This window comes from Strix aluco, chromosome 2 (genome assembly GCF_031877795.1).
Source record: "Strix aluco isolate bStrAlu1 chromosome 2, bStrAlu1.hap1, whole genome shotgun sequence".
Taxonomy (NCBI): domain Eukaryota; kingdom Metazoa; phylum Chordata; class Aves; order Strigiformes; family Strigidae; genus Strix; species Strix aluco.
In genome coordinates, this window is record NC_133932.1 from 113,469,056 (window position 1) to 113,494,346 (window position 25,291).

At 40.8% G+C, this 25,291-nt stretch overlaps 3 protein-coding genes across 6 annotated transcripts in view; 1 reads left to right on the forward strand and 2 right to left on the reverse strand.

Annotated features, from left to right (window-relative positions):
- The window catches only part of BRCA2 (BRCA2 DNA repair associated), a 40,418-nt gene extending 37,770 nt beyond the window's left edge, over nucleotides 1–2,648 (reverse strand). Inside the window, exons 1-2 of the mRNA XM_074815874.1 lie at nucleotides 2,551–2,648; nucleotides 1,537–1,788 (exon numbers count right to left, since the gene is read on the reverse strand). Coding sequence (XP_074671975.1) covers nucleotides 1,537–1,788; nucleotides 2,551–2,629 — 331 coding nt within the window. The 5' untranslated portion in view covers nucleotides 2,630–2,648. The remainder of the gene's footprint in view (nucleotides 1–1,536; nucleotides 1,789–2,550) is intronic.
- A 3,544-nt stretch (nucleotides 2,649–6,192) lies between these two features.
- ZAR1L (zygote arrest 1 like) lies at nucleotides 6,193–7,981 on the forward strand. Its single transcript, XM_074816977.1, has 4 exons — nucleotides 6,193–6,798; nucleotides 7,114–7,206; nucleotides 7,353–7,427; nucleotides 7,838–7,981. Exons 1-4 carry the CDS (start codon nucleotides 6,193–6,195, stop codon nucleotides 7,979–7,981), a joined length of 918 nt encoding a protein of 305 aa, XP_074673078.1.
- A 2,710-nt stretch (nucleotides 7,982–10,691) lies between these two features.
- The window catches only part of FRY (FRY microtubule binding protein), a 198,494-nt gene continuing 183,894 nt past the window's right edge, over nucleotides 10,692–25,291 (reverse strand). For 3 of the 4 annotated variants that reach the window (XM_074815878.1, XM_074815876.1, XM_074815875.1), the window contains 6 exons: nucleotides 25,021–25,119; nucleotides 24,051–24,134; nucleotides 18,017–18,034; nucleotides 14,946–15,056; nucleotides 12,739–12,932; nucleotides 10,692–12,147 (listed from right to left, as the gene is read on the reverse strand). In XM_074815878.1, the coding sequence (XP_074671979.1) occupies nucleotides 11,889–12,147; nucleotides 12,739–12,932; nucleotides 14,946–15,056; nucleotides 18,017–18,034; nucleotides 24,051–24,134; nucleotides 25,021–25,119 (765 nt within the window). In that variant the 3' untranslated portion in view covers nucleotides 10,692–11,888. The remainder of the gene's footprint in view (nucleotides 12,148–12,738; nucleotides 12,933–14,945; nucleotides 15,057–18,016; nucleotides 18,035–24,050; nucleotides 24,135–25,020; nucleotides 25,120–25,291) is intronic. The other variant, XM_074815877.1, reaches the window with a different exon arrangement.

Sequence of the window (25,291 nt, forward strand, 5' to 3'; positions counted from 1 at the left end):
AGGCAAAAGAGAAAGCATGCCCACCAAAGCAGCAGAATCCCCTAAGCAGTGAGCCCCTCACATGAACAAACAACTACTCAAAAGAATTCCTCTTCAGAAATTTCCAAACAACTTCCATATCAGAAATTACACACAAGTTTCTGAATTTCTGTCTGCTTCTGAGTTCCTGAGTCCATATGTGCAGCACAGCTGCATCTCAGTACCATACCAAGGTGAAAGTCATCAGCTTCTATCCATGCTTTTGTTTTCACAAGAAGAAAACCTAGGTAGACAAACCAGCTGGCTCTAACCAAGAAAACTAGGGGATGATCTCAGGCCAGCCACAGGTAAACTTTGGTAACAGTCATCTTCCCTTCCTTAGGGAGCGTATACAAACGTCCGCATGCACAAACACAGAACAAAAGTAACCATTTTGAAACAGAAGAATCATAAGGTTCCTCTGCAGTTTATTAAAGAATTCACTAGGGACTTAACACTGAAAAAGTCCAAATAGCTAAATTTAGAACAAATATGTTCTCAGCTTAGAATAAATTGAGCAGAAGTTCAGCAATAAACGTAACAGAAATGAACAGGGTAGCAATATTGTATGGAAGCAATATTATAAGGTAGATTTGAACAGTAGCACAGTTCTACACCTTCAAACACTTTGCTTTAGGATCTAAGAACAATTCTAATAATAAAGGGAGCCTTCTGTTCATCTGTAACCTGTTTAGAAGAGCTTCTCGTACTGTTAGGAGAGCACAGACACAGTAGATGCACAAATCAGATACTGCAGGAACAGTGTTAGATATTCCTCCACTGAAAAGACTCTTATATACAATCATGCATACATTCTTCATAGAAAAGATTCTTCCTTCCATCCAAGGAGGATAGGTGCTCTGGCTCATACATACATCAAAAAAGAGCAGTGACATGTACTTTCATGATGTACTTGGGATTTGGAAACAACGTAGTGAGAAGTACCTCATAAAAGTAGCGGAACTCCTTGCCTCTAAATAAAAAAGTGTAACTTCTTTCCATGACTTAAGAGTTTTACTAACTCAAAGAGCTCAGTGCTTTGAAATTTTTCTAAGAAAGATTGAGAAGTGCCCTACAGATCCTCTTGTATTTCAGCATAAAATTTTCAGATATTTTGGATAAAACAAAAATCAGACTGCTAAAAAAGTTCACTCTGATTCTTAGTGACCAGGTTACACTAATAAGGTCATGTGCTCCTTGTATTAACAGCTTTTGGAGTATTAGGACTTGGACAGTATCTTTTCTACAGGGAACCCTGCATGTACTTTGCCAGTTTACTGCAAGGCTAAATTGATTATTAAGATTAATTCTGCATTTTTATAGGTGATCTTCAGATCACCTCTTCATGCCTACCAAGATAAACTTTTCACTCATACAATTTCTGCAGTAGCATTATCCATTACATTAATAATCATCAGCCACCACAACAAAGAGAAAAAAAAAGAAAAAAAGACTCTTGCTTCTGAAGGACTCAAGCAGCCTTTAAGTACCACTGTCAAAAAAATAAAAACTACTCACTTGCTCCTGTTTTTTTCTGATCTAGTTCTTTTCCAGGAGAAGAATAAGGTGGCAGAATCATATTTTCTTCTTTAAAAATCAGTGGAGTTGATGCCAGCTGACTGTATGTGGAGGGTTTTGCCCTTGGAGTTTTTAAAGATGTTTGATCAAGCCAGCCAAAGGAACCATCAAGTTCTCCTAACAATTTAGGCTCATATGAGGGTGCTTCTGCACTGAGTTCTTCAAACCAGTTGAGACTGATAGGCCCTAAATCTATGAAGAAAAACATAAAGAAAATCACATTAAAAAAAAACCCTTGCCAAATGGCATGCAAATAACATGTGACAAGTATGACTTCATATGTTATTAAACCAGGACATAAAATAGAACTCTTCATTCTATATGATACATGTAAGACAAGACCGTAATTAGTTTTAAATGAATACAAAATTAATGCTCCATGCAGGATGTGAAAACACATTATGCATTTAAATGCTAGCAGCAAAATTGCTCCTTCCATTGTCATGCTTCTGTTTATTTTGTTTCTAGTTTTGCACTCTAATATCCACAAAGTATACAAGAATGCCTGCCCAAATTCTCAGACCATTAACAAAACCAATCAAAGAGCAGATAAATATCCGGTTTACTAAAAATTAAAACTATACATCCGGCTTTTAGTTTATCTGTTTTTCTCAGACTGGCAAGTTAAACAGGTTCCTTTTAACGTTAATAAATCGTATGACTACAGGTGCATTTGGCAAAAGACTAAATCTGGCCTGCATGCAGGTACATAAGGAAGCCACAGCTAAAAAACAAGTACAAAAAATAACTGAGCACACATTATGAAAAAAAGCTACAAATAAAATTTAAACAGGTATTTTAAAGAGGTAGCTACTAGTGAATACAGGGGCAAGTAGAGCTGCTAACAAGTTGCATAACATTATATGGAATACGCAGCATACAGCAGATGTGTGTAAAATAGCAATGTCCAGAAAGCAACCCTAATAAAAGTTGTTTACTGCAGAGATGCTGTACCTGATTCACTGCAATGTGCCTTAAATATTTCAAAGAAAGTCGGTCTTTCCACAGGTTTGTAAGCCATTTTCTGATCCATAACATTACTGGAGTTGCTGAAAAACCTGAGAAATAAGAAAACACTTTCATACAGTGCTATTCTAATGTCATGGGGCTGCAAGTCTTATGGCCGCTTTCCTTTATTTCTTGGTATGTGTGTTGTAACCCAACCTGTTTAGCTTTAGGGCTGTGATGTGTGTGTTCAAACATCGCAATGATGAACGTAGTATGAAAACAGACAAGAAGAGCATACGGAATTATACCAGCGATAATAAAAATACTCAGCAAATACAGGAAAAAATCAAGATGGAATGGACAGAACACTTCTGAGGTATTTTAAATGTAAATTAAAAATCCACATTCACTACTATATGTTAGAATAAATTCTTGCAACCATTACAACTTACATGCCAAGAATTTGATTTAAAGTTGTTTTCAAGCGGAGCAGACATTGCCAGTTTCACAGTTCTATCAAAAAACAGGTGTAAGTGCTACAGAAGCTTTCCTGTTTATTTTAACACATTATTTCCACTGTAAAATCAGTTTCCCACGCGATGGCCGTTTTATACACGCTGCCTTACCAAAACGATGGGAAGGACAGGCATGTAAAAAAAGGGGTAGAGGCTCCCCTAAGAAAGTCAAATTTAAAATTGCCTCAGACGTACATTTTAGAAGGCAAAGCGACCTACCCACGCCACTTCCCGTTAGGGAAAGCTCCGGCCGGGCAACCCCCCACCCACGGGGCGCTGCCCGTGAAGCCACCGCCTGGTCACCCCGTGAGGCCGGGAGGCCTCAGAGGACGAGCCCGAGCCCCAGCCCCCCCCCGCAGGCCGGTCACTGCCACCCCCCGCGCAGGCTGCGAGGGGAAGGGCAGCAGCGGGAGGGACGCCCCGGCGGGGTCAAATCCGAGAGGGCAGCAGGGCCGCCGCCCGCCCCCCCACGAAAAGGCCGCTCCCGGGGCAGGGCAGAGCAGCGCCACGCGCGGGGCGTTTACCTGCCTCCGGCGCCCGGGGCGGCGGGGCGGCCGCAGCATCGCCTCACGCGTGGGGCGGGCGGACGGGGGCGGCGCCCAACCGGCGCCCGACCGGCGACCGACCGGCGACCGGCGCACTCGCGTGGCGCCCCGGTGCCACCCGGCTCAAAGCTTGGCGCCAACGCGCCGCCGGGCGCCTGCGCACTGAGAGCGGCCGCCACTCCCGCCTTCCTCGGCCTCCTGCCGCGCGGGAAGGCGGCGGCGTGAGGGGCAGCACCGCCCCCCTCACCGGGGCGGGGCGGCCCCGCGCTCCCGCCTCGGCAGCGCTCCGCGGGGCGGGGGCACGGAGGGGTGTGGGCCCCGGCGACCGCCAGCGGAGGCGTTGCTGTGAGTTTTGTAAATGCTTTCCGTCCGTGGCTGATCTCACAGCACAAAAAGGGAGTGTCCTGAGCCAGGTGTCGGCCACCTTCTTTCATTCACACATCCCTGTATATATGAGAAATGAAGGATCACATCCAAGGCTGACATATTCCAACTTACTGTTTAATTGCAGTTAACACCGATGTCCCAGAAAAAGGCTCTAGAAATCTTACAATGAGCAGTAGTACTGTAATGGGAGTGTCATTGCCTGTGGAGGTCTCAAACTGGTGGTTTTGCAGGCCTTGACACATGAAACTATTATGGTTGTTAATGTTATAATAAAGAGAATATCATTATCCCCCACATACATGTCCGTTCCTATTTTGATAAGTTCTTGGTGTCTGCAATGAGTCCATAACAAGTTGGATGGACAATTCTTCCTATTACCAATTTTGAGTTAGTCGTCTTTCATTTTAGCTGGATGTTCATGAGCTCTTGTGTTATAAAGGCGTTTCTTCCTACCTCTCCACACCAGTCCTTATTTTACACAGTTTATTACACCACCTTCTTACTCATCTGTCACTTTCTTCAGTGTCTCTTCTTACCATAATTTTTCCAGGTCCCTCCTCCTTCCAATGAACTTTAATTTCTAGTCCTGCAGTGTCCTGGGGAGGTTCAGTAACCAGTTCTTTCCAAAGTATTCCAGAGGAAGACAAAGAATTGTTTTAAATGATGGCGTGTAGTTTCCAATTTAATCTCCATCCTTCTCCCAATGCACCCTAACAACTTACTCTTTTTTCAGCCACACTGCAGTTGTAAGTTTTAACTTGGTCATCTTGAGACCCTGTTTTTGCTTTCAGTTGATACAGATGGTGCTTTGAAAACCCAAGCATAATGTGGAGCCTTGAGCCATCTTTCTTTTAACTATGATGAGTGTGTGTTTCCTGAATCTTAACCTCTTTTTTATTCCATAAAACTGTTGTTTCTTACTGATTTATTTCAGACACTTGAAAGGATCTTTCTCAAATAAGATGTGAATGTTTAAAGACATCAGCCCTACAGCTCTTCCCTAGCCCCTATCTTGTTGGCCCATTGAATTTTATAATGCAATACTTTTATAAAGGTGGTGAGGAGTCATGCAAAGAAATTATTTTACACCACAGCAGATCCAGGGATTTGGGGATTCTGGAGTCTTTCAAGACTCACATACACAGTTTTGATTATTTAATGATACAATTTTAACTATATTACCTTAGAATTGAAGTGATGTAATTATGGAAGAAGGACTATTAGTCTAATATGTAAGTGCTTGTATTGCCAGAATTTATTTCATTATATGGGTATTAAAGTCACTTTTCCCGGTATACCTGTCTTCCCTCTGAAGTGTTGTACAAACTGAAGTATATTCATTCCATCTTTCCTAAACCAACACAGTTGATAGAAAAGCTGCATGTAGAAAATCCCCAATTAACAGAGCAATGAGGATGCTCAAACCTTTTAATGACGGTAAAGACTTCTATTCAGAGATGTAATTGCCTGCATTCTTTGCTCAGTTGTCTGGGGGGTACCCAGTTTATCCGGGATTCTGTTAGTTTCCCGACCCCCCTTTTCTTTCTTTTAAGACCTTAAGCAGGAGTTGTAAGCAAGCACGCTCCCCCTCACTATGAAAGTCATGGTTGTTCCAGCTATGGCTGAATTACATCTATTCATCTTTACAGAGTCTTGCAGAGATGTGCTACTTTTTGAGCGCCGATTACTTCTTGGGGCTTACAGAGCTCTGTCAAGATCTCCACCGAGTTACAGCTGTGTAAACAACTGAGACTTTTTTCGGCCCTGGATTTGTTACTGCAGCTTCTAGCCCTGTGGCTGCATTTCCTGCCTGAAATCACAGATGAAGGCCTCCACGACCAGAGCAAGCCGGCCTGTGAGCACATGCACAGCTGCAGGCTAGCTCTGTACAGGCCTTGACCTTCTGCAGAGATCCTAATAAGGCGAGGAAGGGAAATCTTGTACGTGGTGGTTGAAATGGGGGTTCTGTGTTCTGCCTGCTGGGCTTCCCACACCATGTCCTCGGAGCCATGGCGAGTGGCTGCATGGGGCTTAGTTGCAGGCTGGGGTTAAACCGTAACACACATCAACTCCTGTTTCAGCTCAGCCACCTGCCTAGGGCCAATTTCCCCATCAATTAGTGACAATTAGCAGCAGCTGTCCAGATAAGATAAAGGCAGGGCAGGGCAACAACCAGGGCTGACTTTTCTGTGGCTATCATCATGGAGGGTTTTGTCTATCCCTCTTTCAACATGTACCAGAGTTTCAGGGGCAGCCTCACGCCACGCCGCAGTGGGGATACAATGGTGAAGCAGCCCAGCTGGAAGCTGAGCAAGAGCAGCAGCATCAGCCCCTTCCTCGGGGGGCCCCTCACCCCCATGCCCTCTGACTACCTGGACAGCTACCGACGGGCCCAGCTCCAGGCCCTGCTGTCCCAGGTGAGCCCCGGGCTGGCACCTAGGCTGTGCCAGGCCAGCACCAAGGAGGTGGGTGTGCAGGTGAACCTGCGGGCTGAGGCTGCTGTGCAGTGCTCGCTGGGGCCACGCACGCTGCCTGTTGGCCGCCCCCTTAGCCCTGCTGCTCTCCGTGCCCAAGGGCACCTTGCCCTCTACTCGCCTGCGCCTGACCGCTGCCTCTTCGTGCTGCCGGAGGCCACCAGACCCCAGGAGAAGTCCGAGGCATCTGAAACGACCCCCAAGGAGCAGAAGGTGGAGGATGGTAGCAGGGAGCCGCAGGAGGGCCAGGCGAAGGCTGCTCTGCCGAGTGAGGAGACAGCAGAGACCCCGCAGGAGGAGGCAGCAGCCCCCAGACGGAGGGCTGCCTTCCAGGTGTGCAGCGCTGGGACACCGGGGCCTGAGGAGAGGCTGGGGCCTGGCACAGTCTGCCCTGAGCAAGAGGGATGGGGGGTGAACCATGAAGCAGGCTGGAGAGAAGTCTGCTCTTGAGCAGCAAAAGGCACAGTGGTCCCCGCTCTGGCTTCCCACTCTGGTCTGCACAACTCCCTGCCTGGGGCTGGTAGTGCCCAGGCAGCTCTGTCTCTGTCACAGCAGTGGAGCTTCTGTGGGTGTAATGAGGGAGCTGGGGTGGCTGTTCTTGAAATGCTGGAGGCTGCTTTCACTTGAAAGTGAACTTTCTCTCTGCAGTTTTTGGAGCAGAAGTATGGCTATTTCCACTGTAAAGACTGCAAGACCAGATGGGAGAGCGCTTATGTTTGGTGCATTTCTGGAAGCAACAAGGTAATTAACAAGTCATTTCTTGCTCCTGAAACTTGTAAGAATTGCATGAAATCTGTGACAAATCAGGTGCTTTAGCACAAATTTTGGTACCTGTACTAAACACCCTGAGTAAGTCTCTATAGTAACTGAGAACTTGCTTTTTTCAGGTGTACTTCAAGCAGCTCTGTCGCAAATGCCAAAAGGGCTTCAATCCCTATCGAGTGGAAGCAATCCAGTGCCAGGTAGGTTAGATTTTGGTATACTGATAAGACTGCCAGAGTTTGTCATATACTCTAGTAGCTTACAGATGCTGAATTTGATATTGACTTTATCTGGAAGAGAACTTGCTTTTATCAAAGTACTAGGAAATACTAATTGGGAAAGGTGTAATGGGAGAGGACCTCCTGCAGATGGCTTCCATGAACGGTTTTCTGTTTGTACAGTGTTATGCCTAGCTATGCGTAGGGTAGGGTTTTGTGCTTCTAGGTGAGAACACTCTTACAGCTTAACTCTACAGGGTTTTTACCACAAGAGCTATTTTTAATGTATCATCAGCCAAAATGTGTTGCTATGATTAAGCAAGACTAAATGTCAGTCTAACATGAAGTGAGCACCTTTGATCTACTACTAATAAAATGTCTTGTTTTTTAAGACCTGTTCAAAGACCCGTTGTTCCTGCCCTCAGAAGAAAAGACACATTGATCTAAAGAGACCTCATCGCCAAGAACTTTGTGGCCGCTGCAAAGGCAAGAGGCTGTCCTGTGATAACACTTACAGCTTCAAATACATTGTCTGATCTGTGTGCCCTCTTCTGTTTCATGCTTTGCACTGTCAGTCTCTTGCAATGTTTTGACTTTAGGCTTTTGACCTGGCATTGGATAATGGATAAAGACTTTTGTATTATTTATAAAGTATATAACTTCATTGTATATATGTTGTGAATAAAGTTCAATAAAAGTTTGCATTATTTTGTTACCCCTTAGTATCTTGCTGGGATGAAAGAGCAAAGTATATCTGGAAGGAAACAGAACCCATGTGATTTCCTAAAGCAAATAGGTTTTGCTTTTAGTCTGCCTTTGGGGAATGTTGAGATTGAAACTGCCATATTGTTTTTCCTTCAGTCACTGAAACGGAACTAGTGTGGAAGATACAAATGTTCTGGAGCATGAAGTCTGGAGTAAATGCATCTGCAAGTGTCTCTTCCCACTGCCTCTGTCAAATGTATAAAAAGAAATCACAACAGTTTGATAATCAAAGACTGTCAGTGAGAAGACTATGTCTATAAGAGGGTAAAAGTGTAAGCCTCATGTTTTCCAAGGAGGAGGGGAAAAACCTTTTGAGCTGGGGTATCTGTGATGGAGTGTAACAAATTCATGAGACTTCATGTGTCTCAAAAGAGGTGGAACAAGTCTCTGTGCCCCTGATTCAAATACAGGCTTGTGTCTCAGAAGCTTTCCAGTCATGTTAAGTCTTCTCCAGGATGCACGGCTTAAATATAACTGAAGGGAGTAACAGAGTGTGCTTTCATGGAGACAAAATGCAGTCATGAGAATCCTAATTAAAGTACTGGTGGTGTTGTAGAAGCACAGTGGGGCATTACTGCAGTTCATGTCCTAGGACTTCAGTGAGGCTTTGTTGGGAATATACTGATTTCTACTCTACCTGAAGTTTACGAATGATGTTGAGAAAGCTGGATGGTTATATCATGGATTTTGTTGTATCTGTGAAGAATCACAGAATACTTTAGGGTAGAAGGAACCTCTGGAGGTCTTCATACCCAGTGGAGGACCAATTGAATCAAGTTGTGCAAGGTAGTGGTTAATGGGTTGTACTCTACTTGCAGGACAGTAACAAGCAGTGTACAGCAGGTGGTCTATGCTGGGATGTCCAACGTGACCTGGAAGAGGCGACAGAGTGAGACCAAATTGGGAGGACCAGCCAGTACAGCTGATGGCAGTGCTGCCATTTGGAGAGATCTCAGCTGACTGGAGGGATGGGCCACCAGGAGCCTTGTGATATTCATCAGGGACAAGAGGAAGTCCTACCCCTGGATGGGGAGACCCTTTGCAGAGACACAGACAGGAGACTGACTGCCTGGCTGGGGGGCAGGTCCTTGAAAAGTGCCCTTGGGGTTTGGTTGGCAGTGACCTGGGTGTGGAGCCGGCGGTGGGCCCTGGCAGCAACGGGGGGTGACGACATCCACACCCTTGGTTGTAGAAACAGAGGTAGAGCCAGCAGAGCAGGGGAAGCGATTGTCCCTCTTTACTCAGCACTCACTAGGCTGCATCCAAGATTACTGTACCCACTTTTAGGCTCTCTGTATGAGAAAGATGTTGATCAACTGTAAGGAGTTCAGTGAAGGCCACCAAGCTGGTCACAGGGCTTGTTCTGTGAGATGTTGGAGGAACTGGGCTTACTCAGTCTGAAGAAGCGAAGACTTCAGGGGGACCTAACAGTAGCCTGCCAGGTTAGGGTTATTCAGGAAAGATGGAGCCAGGCCCTTCAGCGCAGCTCACGGCAGGGGGCTGAGAAACAATACACAGAAAATAAAATGAGATAGGTTCAGACTGGATAAAGGAACAGTCAGGTAGAGCAGGTTGTCCAGGGAGGCTGTGCATTCCCCATCCTTGAATGTTTTCAAGACCCAACTGGATAAAGGCCTGAGTAACCTGATCTCATGGCTGACCCTGTATCAAAGTGGAGATGGGACTAGATGACCTCCTCAGGTTCCTTCCAACCTGAATTGTCCTGTGACTCTGTAAAACATCCATGATTTTGCCAAGTGATAGAGCAGATCTCAGCTTTCACCAATGACTGAAATTTATGCAGACCACCCCAATTACAGTTCTGAATAGCTGTCAAAAGTGAAATGCATAACAGAAATTTGAAGACTTCTCTAACTATTGTGGATTATTTTACTCAGAAAAATAGTTGTGTCATTTCCCTTGCATCTATTTTGTCCTGCAACTGCAACTGTGCAGCAGAGCTCTGTGGAGTTCAAAATCAGAAAACCTCTAGAAGAAGATGATTCTACCCCTTTTATGCATCAATACAAGTATTTTTCAAGATCCATGTAAAATTGTGCAAGCATTTTGAAAATGAAAAAGGGGTGAAGGGGAGAGTGCTTTACTGGATTCTCAGAGCCAAGGCTGATATGACAGGCTGGACAGATTTTCTTTTACCTTTAGCATGAGGAAAAAACCCACTGAAACCTAATGCTGGAATGAACAGGACCATTACTGATGTTTCTAACATAAACCTTCATCCCCATTTTTGATTTTTTTCAGTTATGAAACTGCTTTAGTCAATGTACTCCTCCTGGTTGAGTTGTAACTACAGACTGACAAAAAAATCCTTACAATTCTCACTGGTTTCTCTCAGTGTAATGAACAGTTTCACCACAAACCATGAAAAAGCTGTCTTTTGAGGGCTGCTGATCACGGATACCATCTGCAGCAGTATACATTCAGACAAGAACACAGTCTTCACAACAAGCACACACTCTGTTGTGATTATATATGACTTTTATATTTTAGTTAAATGGATGTACTGATCCAAATATCAACCAAAGTTACTTCACAAAAAACGGTAAGTGTATTTACAGAGTGAATAAGTTACATAGTTGTCAGAATAAAAGTGTCTCAGATGTGCAACAGATTTACATGCATACATTTAACACTGGACAGCAGTTAAATGTAAGAAAAAAACCATACAGGTATGACTTTTATATATACATTACAAATAAAATAAGACATCTCTTTAAAGAAACTTAACATGAGAACTTGCATTTCACGTTAATATTTTTACTTTTTATACTCAAAATTTCTATTAAATAAAAGTATGCATGCATAACAGTTCAAAAGATTTGACTCTCTGATGGGACCTTCTCCTACAAAATGGCAAGTTAAATTAGATCAACCATCCTTTAATAGTATAAATATATTCATAAAAGCAACCCTCTAGTAAAAAGCAGCCAAGATCCTTTAAAAAAAAAAAAAAAAAGAAAATCTACCAAGACCATTCATGATGCTTGGGGGGCCTAAGAACAGACCTCTGCAATATGATCCAGTACCTTCAGAGACAGTAGCCTAGTAACATTAGGAAATGTACTTCATAGCAGCTCGTTGTTTTAAGATACAGTAATCATATTCAAATTACAGTGTACATTAAACTGTAGTCCATTTACAATTTGTTTCATATACACAGGCTCTCAGCTTTTGACCAACAAGTTTGTGAGATTCTGTGGCCAGCTTCATTCTGCCCATCTTTCACTCAACCAAGTAAGAGAAAAAGGAAAAAATGTACAAGTTTTTTTTAACAAAAAATATTATTTCGTGAAGGAAACATTGCACTTTTGCCAACCTAAAATTAATTTGCTATAAAGGAAGTATTGTTCAGTGTAGTAGGCTTTGGTATGCAATGGAAGTCACTTCTTCAGTAGTGAGTTGCAGTTGCTCAGTGAAATGCTAACTGATTTTTGTGCAACAGAGAACAAAGGATGTTGTCCCAGATGCTCTATGCTACCTTTGTCCTTACAGTATTGCTACACATTTGAAGTTCAGCCCATATCTTTCTAGAAGAAATCCTAAATGTAACAAGAGTGAGTACAGTTTGACCAAACCTTTGTAAGGCTGAGAAGACATTGAGCCACCTCACTCCAACAGGGCAGCACTCCCAGCTTGAAAGAGGACACAAGAGTCCTGTCAGAGACTTGTGCCGGAAATGCTGGAGTCTGGAAGAAAAGTATTGATGACCCGGTAACTTTGAGCTCTGCGAATCATGTCGCGGATCTCTATATTCAGTTCCATTAATTTGGTACAGATTTCAGTCAGGCTCTGGTTGGAGCCCACCAGTGCATAGGTGCCCGTCTGACCCAAGGTTTGGTGCCGGAAGTAAATGTTCAGTAGTGTCTGGACTTCATCGTCAGAGCTACTTCCAAAGATATCATTGGGCCACAAAATCCTGCAATCAAACAGGAAAAGAATGTGTGTATCATTATGGGTTTATTAGCACAGACGGAAACTAGGTGATAGAGATCTCTAAAAGGAGAACTGACTCGCACACACTTATAAGCCAAAAGCAACTCACTGTTTTATGCTACTCGTTTGTTACTCAGACTCTGGTATCAGGCACTGAAATCGCATAAAAGCGCAATTCCTATTATCTAAAAGAAAAAGCTGAGGAAAACCTATTCAAATAAGTGAAAGTGAAACTGGGCTGAATGTTAGCTGATGCCAGTGACATACACCTGTAAGGAATTAGCTCTATAAAAGGATTCTTAAGAGCCTCGCAGAAGTACTTTCAATCTACACAATGTAATTAAACATCTTAATTGTTGCAAGCATACATGTTTGCATTACTGATTTGGTATCATTACTTGTGGCACACCCCTGCAAAAGTTAATAATATCAATGCCCCCATGTACATTGTTAAAACATATTAAATCAATTATGCTGACTCAGCACTTACATTTAGCATAAAGTAAGGAGGATAATAAATGCACACTCTTCTAGTAACATGAAAGTCTAGTATGAGCCATGTAGCAAAACTTGCCTGCATTCTCTTATTTGTCGGACGGCTTTAACAAGTTCATTGTTCTTCAAACACTCCAGCATGGACTGAATAGCTGCTTCCGTAGAATTGAATGTGGGCTCAGATTCCGTTGTCAGAGGCTCAGCTGCAATTGCAGCAGTAGCATCTTTAAGATTTTTCTTCAACTCACTCAGTTCTCTTGACATATTTAACAGCTGTTCCAAGGAGAAAGATGAGAGATGGGTATTTTCATTCTCCACAGGCACCAAAGACAGTATTTCAAGTCTGTTCTTACTACTATATTGGATGTACACAAGGACATTTCTTGATCTCTGTACTCTGTACAATATAGGGAAAAAATAAACTACAGATTTTTAAGCTTTGTGCTTCCTTTAATACTATGCTGTATTTTTGGCTTGCTAAAATGCAAAAGAACATCTAAACAATCTTTTATCTTTCACCCCTGCTACTTTTTTCATATCATAGTGGAAAAGTTTAAGAAAACACATACTTCTCCTAGCAATGATGTTGTTATTTATTTACAAAACATATATGATTAACAGATGCACAGGAATTGTATAGCCCTTTATCAGGCTGAAAAGTTAATATGGCACAAGACTCACGAATAATTCGTAAGTGAACAGTTAATTTCTAAAGATCTACCTTTTCATGCTCATACATGCTAAAAATAACCATTGTCACATGAACTAACAGTGGAACTTCCTTTAAATAATAGCTTATGGCTCCTGCAAAAAATGTGAATTTCACGGTGAAACAGCTATTCCCCATATTATTGTTTCCCAGTTTCATAGGCTGCAATATTTATAACAATCTAACAAAATCATAACTGTGAAATACAGCTACAGAAATCAATTATAAGGAAAACAAAATACTTCTAAAATTTAGACTAGTCTAAAACTAGATGCTTACTGTCCTGTCTTCTCTTAAAAGTGAGCAGCTCCGTCACATTACGAGCCAGCCTTCAAAACAGTTCCTTAAGGTACAGTAAGTATTCAAACTCTTTGTACTACTACAGGACATCTGATAACCAAAACATTTCCATTTATAGAGAATCTCTAAACTACTAGAATCTGTCATAAAATACATTTTATAGCTTCAAATGTTGTTTTATGGCTACAAGCAAAATACAGTAACTTCTTCAACTCGATAGTTTAAAGTATATACACTTTAGGAGGAGAAAAATGTATATGGAATGGCAAGTTAAATCTTTTCTTAAATGATGATCATTCAACTTAAAGGGATTACCTCAAAGATATTTCAAAGATATTTCAAAGTATTTTATGCAATTGCTGAAAGTAAACTTGACTAACGGTATTGTTCTTGTGAAGTGTTTTTTAAAGTAAGATACATAGATTTATCTAAAAACAGAAGGCTGAGTCAAAAGCAATAGTGTGCTGTGTCAAAAATATTTAAAGAATATCTTGTAAAAATCACAGAATTAAAAACTCATGACATTAAGGTATTTAGTTAATTATATTTTTTAAATAGATTTAATACTCTTTGGAAATATTAAACTAATTTAGATTTGCTTATCCAGAGAACAAGATCAGGCGATATACTTACAGTCAAAATACAAAATAGTTCCACACTACACACCTTTGCTTGCTCAGGTATGAGAGGATGCAAAACCATTCAATAACTGTCAAAAACTGCTGCTGATGTTTCTAGTGTTATGCACAAGCAACAGAGACAGTTTATATCACTGGAAATTACAATACGTTATTCCAGCAAAAACCTTTTGCACCCGTTTTAAGATTAATTTACCAAATTATTTTGTTGCTGTCATTGATATTTTCTGTATGTGTGAAGAAGGCTCATTTTCCCTAAAAATTAAGGCCTCAATTAAAACAGAAATAAAAATAAGTAACTTGCAGATGTTCACGGAGTGTGAGCACTCTCTACATGTAAAGTGTGTGAGTGAAGTTAAGATTTCATATATCATTCTTGTTTGCTACAACTCACTGAAATGCCTTTTGAAGACTGAATGTATAAAAAAGATCCTAGTCTCTCAAAGTACAGTCAATTACAAAGAATACAGCATCTCAACTATGTTTTAATGTGGATGCTGGTGTATTGAATGGTTTTGTCTGCAGACTTATATTCAGGGTGAAATAGTATAATCTTTGGTGTAAGTCCATAGAAAGAAAAATAAGAACGTGAAAGTAAAGTGCTATTTTCAGTATAAGACTTTGTAGTTTGTTACATACCTCTGGCATGGAACTGACTTCATGCACTTGTCCGATAAGTTTACAGTAGGACTGAAAAAGCAACAGCAGCTGGAAGTGCAGTTTATATAATCTCTGACACAGTTCCAATTGCTAAGGAGAGATTTGTAGGAGAACAAATAATTAATGAAGATCAGTCAGGATAATTTTCAGTAACTAATAAAACACATTGAGTAGTTCAGTTCTCAAAAAACATTATTTTACTGAAGTATGATCATATACTATTTCAGAAAACAAGTAATGTTCTTTCTTCTGCAGGTAAGTCACATATGACATTGAAAATCAAAATTATGATGGCTAGCTCTCATGTAGCACACGTCAGCATCAATCTCAAAGCAGTTTATATAGGTTAGCTTCACTGTCACCAGTTTGCAGCTGGAAAGCAGAGACAGAATATGGGGGAAATGACTTTGCTGCGTAGAACACAAAACTTTTTAAAACTTTGGAAATGGTCAAAGACCTCTTCTGAGAGGATGGAAATCCAGGAGAGAAGCAATGAAGTAGTTGTCCAAGAGGGTCAAAGCTCCTGCTTGCTTCTCTGAGAGGAGAGGAAGAGAGGCAATAAAGCCAGCCAGGAGTGGGAAGGAGGAAGTGCCAGCTCTGCAACTTACACCTCAGCTCATGGATTTTCCACCATTTTAAAGAAACCATACAACAGATGGATGGAGTTTTGTATGTAAAAGGACATCTGGCTTCTACAGTTTATTCTTCCAGATTAAGCAGATACTGTTCTATGAATATTAACTTGTTTCTTCTAGTGTAATGCGCAGCACCACACAGACGGTGTCAGACACATTGAAGCAACATGCAATGGACACGTCTGCTGGAGAAGTCAAGTTAATATGCCCATGGTCCTGGTATCTGTGTGTCTGTCAGGAGGGGCAATCTTATAGTTCCACAGATGGATCACGGTGAGGAAGGAAGGAATATTTAATCTTTGGTGAATTATGGAAGAAGTGAAAATTCTTCAAGTACAAGTCAGAAGGCCTCCTGACCCTTTGGCAGGAAAGCCTTACAGACTTCAAACCATATTTGCTTTGTCTTGTCTTACAGACACTATGACCAAGGGTGGGCTCAGTGATCTTTCCATTTGCTTGGAGAAACTAGAGCAGAGTTTCATGCCAAACACAGCAGAAAAGAAGAAGATACTATTAATGACTTTGCCTCCTTAAAGCACTCATACATGCTTAGCTACCAGCATGTAGTTCAACTATTTGCTGAATTGGGGTCAGTTGCAAATGCCAGCACAAATACTAATAAAAAGTACTTTAAAAATATCATAACCATTAATTTGACTGAAGTGTTTGTTTACATATGGTTCAATATATGTGCCAGGGTTTTTATTAATAAGCCAAAATTAGAACCATATCCTTAGTGTTCCAGTTCCCAAAATTTCTGTACCAGCCAGAGAAAGCTGAGGGGCTGAGGTCAAAAGAGAGGTTCTTTGGCCAATTTCAGCTTTGTTCATCAGGGAGGGGTGGACACCAACTACCCATCTATGAACAGTCAGCTGAGGGAACTGCCAAAACCAGGTAGAGCTAGTCGCCTTCTGAAGGAGGTTTATGGAGGAGAGTGGGAGCAGGAGGAGAGCGCCAAGACAGCGGGTGTCAACCTGGCAGGGTTTGTCCTGCTGAAGGCCAGGCAGACAGGGCTGCTCGCACCTCAGTGTTGGTCTGCCGCAGCAGCAGAGTTCAGCACTGCTAATTTGCCTGGTCTGAGCTCTGTGCTCTTATGGATAAACTGTTTCTGGTATCTGAGTCGGTATGTTTCATGTTTGTTACTGGTGAATGGGGTCAAGAGTGTTCCTGCCCCAAATGGAAGGGAGGAATCCCACCAGACCTGATACAACAGCAAAGACCCACAGGAGATGAAGGAAGGCCCAGCAGATCCGTGGTGGGGAAAAAAGGGAGGGAACGGATGTTCGACCTGCTAGGTGGGCACACAGGGCGAACTGACTTGTGGGCAGGGACAAAACCTATCTGTGGCCAAGAGAATGAAGCGGTAGGGCATGAGGGGCGCTGCCTGTTAAATAAACCTGCCCAGAGGCTATTCCCTGTAACTGAGGCCACGAAGCACTGCCAAGCTTGCATCTGCGTGGCTAACCGTTCTCCTCCCAAAATAGAGTCACTGTTTAGATACAACCTCCTGGAAATGGATCCGGCTTCTGTCTTCTCTCAAAGCACGCTCGGGCAGGTCCAGGGCTGGCTGGCACCCCAGCCAGGAAGGTGCTAACCGTTCACCCCTGACGCCAGCCTGGGGGCACACGCTTGCTCCCTGGTCCTGTTCAGTTCACCAGCAGGGACACAGCCTGAGGGGCTCCAGCAGTGATCAAATTCACTCTACTCAAATTTTGCAGAACTGACAACGCTAGGCAGCAGTTAAACACACATATACTTGAAGTTGTCAGGGAGTTAAAAATTAATTGAAAACCAGGACACAGCATAACATAATTTAAAAAAATAAAAATCTCATGGTAGCTTGACATGTACACACGATTTTTTTTTAGTCCTTGGAGAACAATAATTTGGTTTCACCCTTCTGGCTGCTAACCTGAATGAAGACAAACTAAGGTGAAATTGAAGACGCAAGTTTGACTTGCTAAGTATTTAGTTACCATATCAAGCAACTCAACTTTTTAGAAACTTAGTGGTGAAACTATTCATCAACATATAAACAAAACCAATTTGAAACATTGCTGTCAACTATAAATTGTAGTTTTTCAGTAGGACAAAATGAAAATTATGAATTTTAAAATAACAAAAAAGTTTATCTTCCACTCCAGCATATTAAATCCATCCAAAGGCTTAATTTTTAAAAATTTATGTAAATGACCATTTAAAACAGCATATGAAGGTGTCAGACTTTCGGCACAGTATCTTTATATTTCACAAAACACACCTTAGTAAATTATTTTAGTCACTGCATGTAGAACCACATATTCTAGAGGAAAATTATAACAAAAAAGGAAAACATGCTTAGAAGTAAAACAGTAAAACTGGGGTGTATTAGTCCATCTACAGATGGACAAAGAATATGAAAGAACTTCAACTTACTGCAAGAGATTCCATTTGCTACACAGCAAGCATGGCACAGGAGAAAAGGAAAGGAAAGAAAGTATAGTGTCAGTGTAATGCATGCAATAGGAAGCACAGCCCATCTTTAATAGCATAACTTGTCAGCAGTATTAGCAATGCTTGCCTCAACCTGATAACTGGTTGGAAATATCACATACAACATGCACAGCATTCTTAATAAAATCAAGCTTTAATTCTAATGGTAAATTCCAGTCTAAATATCCTCAGTTAGATCTTCAGATTTATTAGTTTTGATCTATCCCACTCAGTAGCTCAGGAACTTACAGTGAAATTGTGTTACAAAACTCTTGAAATAATACTTTTATTTAAATTTGCTTTCTTTGTTATTAAAGAGAGCTCATATTGCAAAGTACTCAAAAAATTAGGCAGGGTTTTCAAGTGATGAACAGAACTGAACTTTCCTATTTATAAGTGTTTTGTTATTTATAAATACTTCTATTTTTGGACGTAATAGATCTAATGAAATTTCCAGGATAAGCTTGTGACTGCTGGTTTTATTACATGGCACATTACAATGGAAACATTTTGCATATAACTTTTAAGTTATGACTATCATAAGAAAAAAAAAATCCGTGGAAAATGACAGTTTGTTTTCACTACATGGCAATGCCACAAGTTGAGACAGCTTTGTATTCCTTCCTCTCACCAGTAATGATTCACTGATTCGTAATTTTTGAGCTATTAAAATGTCAGTGTAAGTCCTGTTGCAATAGTAATAAAATTTCTAATTGATCTACATTAGCATTTCAAAGATTAGGGGACTAACTTCTTGCTTCAAAAAAAGTGTTCCTCTTTTCTTTGCCAAGAACCAACATTTGCACTCTGTGTACATCTAATGCAGCCTTCCTTATTTTATATATATTACATTCTCATGACATTTTAGATGAACAGAGTCATCATGTAAATGCTGTAACTAACAAACACAGTGACATCTACCCAGTTACAGCCTGGTGTCAGTGCATATGCACACAATGTTAATAAGCAATTGGAATTCTTATTAAAATGATTTACCTTACCATCAGTACAAAGACAGGAAACACAGAAATGTGAAATAACATTAACTTTGTATAGCTTAACAAAGTATTTCAGTCTGGCTTCTTTCCACGGGCCTCACTATTAAAAAATGTATGAAAAATATTGTCCCAAATCCTGTACTACTCTTCTATAAAACCATTACAAACTAGGCTTTGAGCTCTTGTGATACTTAATTTTATGCCTTTAACATTGCTCAAATAGTTTTTTTCTTCTATTTAGTACTCTTGAAAAAAACCCTCTATATCTTGGCTTCTGTGCAGTTCACGTAAATTAAGCTTTGTAAAGCTAAATTCAAGATAAGAAGAGGACAAGAGCAGACAGATCACTGTGCTGTAGTAAATTCACAGGTGTGCTGGCTTGTGTTTTTCAAATGTTGTTTGTCTCTGACTTAAGTTCCTTCAGTTTAGAATGGCACCAAGTTTCATTTGGACTTTGAAAAATATTGGAATCCACATATAATTTCTAATTTGCCATGGAATTTACTTTGAAGAAAGGGGCGGGGAAGCAGCAAATAAGTGAATTCCATGGTCTTTTTTCCAGAAAATACTGTCTTCTCTGTACTGCTTCCAAAACCAGGGCAACCCAAAAAAAAGGGGTGGGGAAGGGGTTTCACATTACATGCAAAACGCTTCTTCTTCACTGAAAGAAAATATACCAGATATGAAATCTCCCTAAACTACTGATGCTCAACTCCACATTGCTCTACAATTTCATGACTGTAATTTATCTTCCTCCCTCCTTCAGCTTAAAATGAAATATTCCTTGAAAGTTGAAAAGATACTAATTGTTGGACTAAGTGACATTTCTTTTAGTCACCAGCAGCAAGGCCTCAGGCAGAATGATCCTAGCCTTCACTCTTCTTCTCAATTTATAGTTTAATTCCTACAATAAGGAAAGCATTGTTTTAGATTAGTTGATAGACACTACACAATTAGTGGTTTTGGCAACTGAAAATACTGAATGTTTAGAGTATCTGGATCACTCGCACAGTCCTTTATGTAGCTAGTAAATGCTACACCTAAGAAGGACACATCACCTAGCAGCAAGACTTCGATTTAGTTTTTTATTGAGACAGAGAATTACTGTTCTGTACTATTAGCAGACCAGGAAGATAGCAAAGTAGTAATCTTTAGATGCCAGGCCTTCTTGCTTTTTTCAATAAATCATTTTTAAATACTGAAAGGAGATGAGAGTTACACAGTTACTTCTTAAGGCATAAACACTTTGATGGCAACACAGTCTTTAGTCATTTATTGGCACAGGAGAGTTCCACCATAACAAAACTGCTGTGTGCAAGTGTTTTTAATTGCACATGCATTTTAGTAAAAGTATTCTATTTGACTTGACATTCCAGCAGACAAAAGTTTTTCCCACAATCTGGGAAAGTGGGTATATATATACAAATTTGTGTGTGTGTATATATATATCAGAGAGAAAAAGAGAGATACAGCATATACTGTGCATTCTTAAATATCCCCTGGACTTGAAGGATAGTAGAAACTATTCTGTCTGGAGAAATCTAAACCACAGCTGTGTTCCTCCTTTAGAAAAGCTGCCTACCTGGGCCTATTTCACCTCACTGTCAATTCATGGATTTGTCAAACAACAGTCAGGTAACTGATTATTGATTATTAAGAATTTCTAACTTAACAGTGAGACTCACTGTGCCTTGAGCTTTACTGTAACTCAACTCCAGATGACTATGGTCCCAAGAGGTACATCTCCAGTCTTACTGGTGGCCTACAGTAGGCCTTTAGTCACAGTGAAAGTCATAGCAACAGGTACATTCTAAATTTTTGGGGCAAATTTTTATGAGGTGCAGAATGGTTTAAATATCCATTAACAGTCTGAGTTTGCAAAGCCCACATCCATTAGTTTGTGGTGAGCTTTGGGATGAGCAAGGTTTAAGAAAGGTGTATACTGACTTTGGACTTCCAGAGTAAACAGAGATAAATACTTATTTGAATTATCAGTGCTAATTGACAAGAAAAATAGGATCTTCCATGCATCTCTCTTCCAGAAAGAAAAACCCCAAACAAAACCAGTCTTTGACTAGATTAAAAAAATCCCTGTTCAGTAAAGTTGAAAAATATACTGATAGCTGTACTCATCTAAGACTGTTACACCTGGACAGACAGCACAATAGTATGTGCAGTTATCTGTTGTCTATAAATTGACTACTATGTCCTTGACACTCTTGCTCAATGTAGCATCAAAGCTTACAAATCACAGACGCACCCAAATCATGTAATCTGTTGCAAGAATAAGGGGAGAAAAGACATTCTGGGACATGAAGCTTTTACCCAATTTCAGAAAAGCTGCTAGCTCTAGTAGCTGACCTAGACATCTTCTATTTCAAGCTTCTTAATGTCAGAATAAACAATTTCTGCCTTTGCTCATTTTCAGTAGCAGTAACAATGGTCAACAAATCATGTGCAATTATTTTGAAATAAGATCTGATTAGAGAAACTGGTGCCAAGCTGCCAGCATCAGCAGGCATTTGTGATGCAACCGCTTGTGCTAATGCTGAATTTGGTCTTAGGTCTATCTTATCTGTGGAGGGGACTATTTTCCCCTCAAGCTTTTTACCAGGTGGGGAGTTATGAGAATCTTAAGATTTCTGCCTTCTGTAGAGCAAAGTGTTGTTTTTTCTTCCTTACAGTAATTTCTAGAACCTTTTCCAGAAATAGCCTGAGTTTGTGCTTAGCTAAGCAATTTTTTTATGCCAGAAGTGTTCAGCAGGATTTCAGGCCCTAGCCTAACCCTCAATGACTTTAAGAGTTTAGGCAGGTTCCCTTGTGACTACCACTGTAAGAGAGACTTCTTTCCTACAATTATTACATTCCTTAGCCTTTCAGATTAAGGGAGAAGAGGAGAAAAAAGTTAAGAAAGCAAATACTTGACACTCTAGGAGTAATTTTTCCTTGTCCCTTCCTAATCATATTTCCTCAGTTTCCCTGGACCCTTCCTCCCGTTACACTTTTGTTGAATAAACAGAATGTGCATTTGGGAAGAGCTGCTTCAATTGACAGATGAATGAGAAGGGGAAAAAAAGAAATAAGCTTGCTGATCAAAGAACTACCATCCTGTCAACTTCCAAGGAATAATGCATTCTGGGATGAAGGAACAATGCTGGGGAGAGACCAGGGATTCCTGAAAGAGTGAGAAACCCTTCTTTTAAGTCTGTTTGATAAGTAGTAAGAATACTAACCCCAGCTTCACAAAACACACATTTAATTCTGAAACAGAGAACACCTTATTAAAAAAACCCCACACAAGTGGAACATGACATTTATTATCTTAGATGCATTTAGGTCAGCTACATGAGCTCCCATCACAGTTTATTCCTTAACTTCAGCATTCTCTCCCCTCTACTTTTTCAAAAAGAAACAATCGAGATTATCAGCAAGATGTGTGATCCTCCATCCCATTCTATGGGTTGCAAAAGAGGGATGAAGAGGCTAAGTTAAGCTGTATACAGTAAGGTATGTAACACTACAGGCTGAAAGTCACTCTTCAGGGTGTTGTGCATCAGTGGGAAGAGAAAGCCCACGCACGTTCCAGTAGTTACGCCTCCCTATGTATACTTTACCTCCCTCTCCTGATGTACTTGCAGGAGAGGTAGTAGCATGTGCTCCAGGTCCCTCTTTTTTAGATTTGAGAACAGCTCACTTGTAACTTCTCTGTACACCATTACAACTACAGAAGAGATAGTATCTTGCTTAAATGCACTGGAAGGTGCCTGTAACTTTTGCTGGTGCAAATGCCAGGTGGGGGAAGACTGAACAGTTTTTCCACGGCCTGTGACTTCAGCCAGAGAATTTATTAGCAAATTAGATTTGCTAATAAGGTCAAGGAAGCCAAAATGCAGGGGTGGCAAGGATTTGGGATTCTTGGGAAATGGCATAAAAAATAAAAATCAAGGGAGTTCAAAGAGAGGAAGACAAATACATAGAGGTGGGAAAGAGCTGTTAAGATAAAAACAGAAGAAAATAAAGTGAACTGGGGGAGAAGACAGACAAACTGAAGCTAACATAAGAATAAAACAAAGTATTTGAAAAAAATGGTTACAACAGGCAACTGCGTGTTCTGAAAATGTCATCATTATCTTTTACAGGTTAAAGTACATGGAAAGAGGAGATGTTACTTTTTTCTACATGCTATTGCTGCTTCCCGATTTTGGCTAATTTTCTCCAGCCCCCTGTGTTTCCCATCCTTCCATTCTTTTTCCTCCAAAAGGAAAAAAAACCAAAATAATACTTCTTAGCTCATTCTACACCACTAAGATACCAGTATATCAAATAACAGGAATGCCTACTGATGGTGCTGATTTCTGAAAAGATCAATTTCTTAACTGGATGCAACACACTAAAAAATACATATATATTTACGTGTATATATATGTGTGTGTGAGTGCATGTAAAATTTTTGTTCAAAAGTGATAATGAGATATTTTGCCTTAGCTATAAATACTTATCTACAGCATAAATTATTTCACTGGCCATTTTATAGTTATTATTTCATAACTACTGATCTAAGTGGATTTCAACCAGGCAAGTATTGCTGTTGGGCAGACCAAGTCTGCAACAGCTGTAGATAAAATGGGTGTAATGTGGAAGCACAGTACACCAGGAGTGATTTTCAGAGACACTGCGCTGTGGGAAACTGCTGCTGTAACATCCTTCTAAAAGGGAGAGCACACACAACCCAGGCAGGGCTAGCTCTGCTTCCTCATCTAGACTAGGAAGGTAGAAGTATTGCCTCTGAATACTTCCCATTTCCTGTGGCCAGGACTGAGGTAACAATAATACCTTTGAGCCTTAATTGTGAACACTGGATTATGCCCAAGCCCAGCAGAGAGACAAGGAGGAAGCGCAGCAGGCTCTTGTGGGTCCAAGAACAAGATATATCACACATGTCACTTTACAGGAGAGAAATAATACTGGTCATTCATTACCTTCTCTTCTGAGTCCCCTGGCTGGCAGGTAATAACTCCATCTCGTGAGCCCCCAGCAAACGTTGCTTTGCAGTTTGCAAGCCACTGTTTTCAGAGAGAAATTAAAAGAAGATATGAGTAAGGCCTATAGTTTGATTTGAAGAAAGTTAAGCAGTATTTTAGTTTCACAGCACAGCATGTATGAACTTGTCCAGAGAAGGGCAACGAAGCTGGTGAAGGGTCTGGAGCACATGTCGTACGAGGAGCGACTGAGGGAACTGGGGTTGTTTAGTCTGGAGAAGAGGAGGCTGAGGGGAGACCTCATCGCCCTCTACAACTGCCTGAAAGGAGGTTGCAGAGAGCTGGGGATGAGTCTCTTTAACCAAGTAACAAGCGATAGGACAAGAGGGAATGGCCTCAAGTTGCGCCAGGGAAGGTTTAGACTAGATATTAGGAAGCATTTCTTTACAGAACGGGTTGTTGGGTGTTGGAATGGGCTGCCCAGGGAGGTGGTGGAGTCCCCATCCCTGGAGGTGTTTAAGAGTCGGGTCGACATAGCACTTAGAGATACGGTGTAGTTGGGAACTGTCAGTGTTAGGTTAATGGTTGGACTGGATGATTTTCAAGGTCTTTTCCAACCTAGATGACTCTGTGATTCTGTGATTCTGTGATTTTATGTAAACAAAAATTTGCACTTGTACTTTTCATTTGCACAGACTGTGACAATTTGCTTTGACTGTAATTTAAAAAGTGTAGTCTTGATTTCTATTAGTATTTGAATTGCATAAAATGAGAAAATGATTTAATTACTGAACAGGAGAAAGGGGAAACCAGGAATATTAAAGATGCCAATGTTTCTAAAATTAAGGGATACAACAGCTATTTTTTTAGTTCTGGTTCCTCTGTTCAGATCTGAGTGTACTTGCAGTCTCCTGAAATAGCATATGTATACACACATACAAAACCAAGAACATAACATAATCCAGCATACCGAGAGTGTTGCTTCTTTCCTGTTGTTGTATGTGTCCAGGTACTCCTGCAGTTCTAAAACACTGAACTTCAGCTTTTCAAGAAGGCCACAAGAGAGCAGCTGCAGAAATTAAATCAAAAAGTCTAATAAATGTCACTATAAAAGAATAAAAATATTAGCAGAGTAGAAAGTATAGTAAAGATCTTGCAAAAGAATACTTAGATTTACAGATACTAATACTGAAAAATATTTATATTTATGCAAAAAATTACATTAATAAAATACTATCCTG